At 58.9% G+C, this 730-nt stretch overlaps 1 protein-coding gene across 1 annotated transcript in view; it reads left to right on the top strand.

Moving 5' to 3' along the window:
- TRIP13 (thyroid hormone receptor interactor 13) overlaps nucleotides 1-170 on the top strand; it is a gene marked incomplete at its 5' end in the record, with an annotated part of 7,425 nt that extends 7,255 nt beyond the window's left edge. The window contains one exon of the mRNA XM_029941302.1: nucleotides 30-170. Within this exon, the coding sequence (XP_029797162.1) occupies nucleotides 30-170 (141 nt within the window). The remainder of the gene's footprint in view (nucleotides 1-29) is intronic.
- Between the last annotated feature and the right edge of the window lie 560 nt (nucleotides 171-730).

The raw sequence follows: 730 nt of genomic DNA, 5'->3' as shown, positions 1-730 counted from the left end.
GGGCTCGCGGCCTCAGCAGCACCCCCCAGGGCTTGCGGCCTGGCGCCTGGACGCGCAGGGCCTCAGCGGCGCCCCCCGGGGCTGGAGCGCAGTCGTGCATTAAGCGCATGCAGCGCTGCCCAGAACTGGGCCTGCCCCCAGATGGTCGTGCTTTGTTTGCGCTGATCTGAAGCACAGATCGACTTCATGTTCGTGCTTTGTTCATGTTTTGAAGAACATGTTGGCTTTTGTTACAAAACTTTTTTAAGTATTAAAGCTTATTCCACCAGAATTTTCTCACGTTGAGTCTCTTCACGCTGACGATTTAGATTTTATTAAGATGTCCACATGGTTATGAAGCTCTTAGCCTGTTTCATGCTTTGAGGTGTTGGAAGGGGCCGTGAGCGTTTATGGGATGGCACCAAGAGCCACATCTGGATCCTGGAGCCTGGCTCTGGCCTCCTCGAGCCCTGAAGTGGGGGTAAAAGTGGGGTCTCTGGGCCCGGGGCTCAGGAGAAGAGGGGTGTGTCGTGCTCCAGGGGTGGGGACCCTGAGGCAGCTTCGTCTTGTGAGTTTGCTGCTGAAATGCCTGGTGTCCAGGTGCACAGATGGAGGGAAGGAGCCAGGGTCTGGGCTGGGCAGGCAGGGGAGCGGGGGTGCGGGGGAAGATAGGGTGAGGGAGACAGCCATGGGGAAGGGAAGCCCAGAGGGACAGAGTGGGGACACGTGGGGGTGGGGCCCCAGCGCCAGG

This window comes from Suricata suricatta, chromosome 6, assembly GCF_006229205.1.
Source record: "Suricata suricatta isolate VVHF042 chromosome 6, meerkat_22Aug2017_6uvM2_HiC, whole genome shotgun sequence".
Taxonomy (NCBI): domain Eukaryota; kingdom Metazoa; phylum Chordata; class Mammalia; order Carnivora; family Herpestidae; genus Suricata; species Suricata suricatta.
Note: the sequence above shows the minus strand (reverse complement) of the source record. Positions and strands in the feature narration are given on the sequence as shown.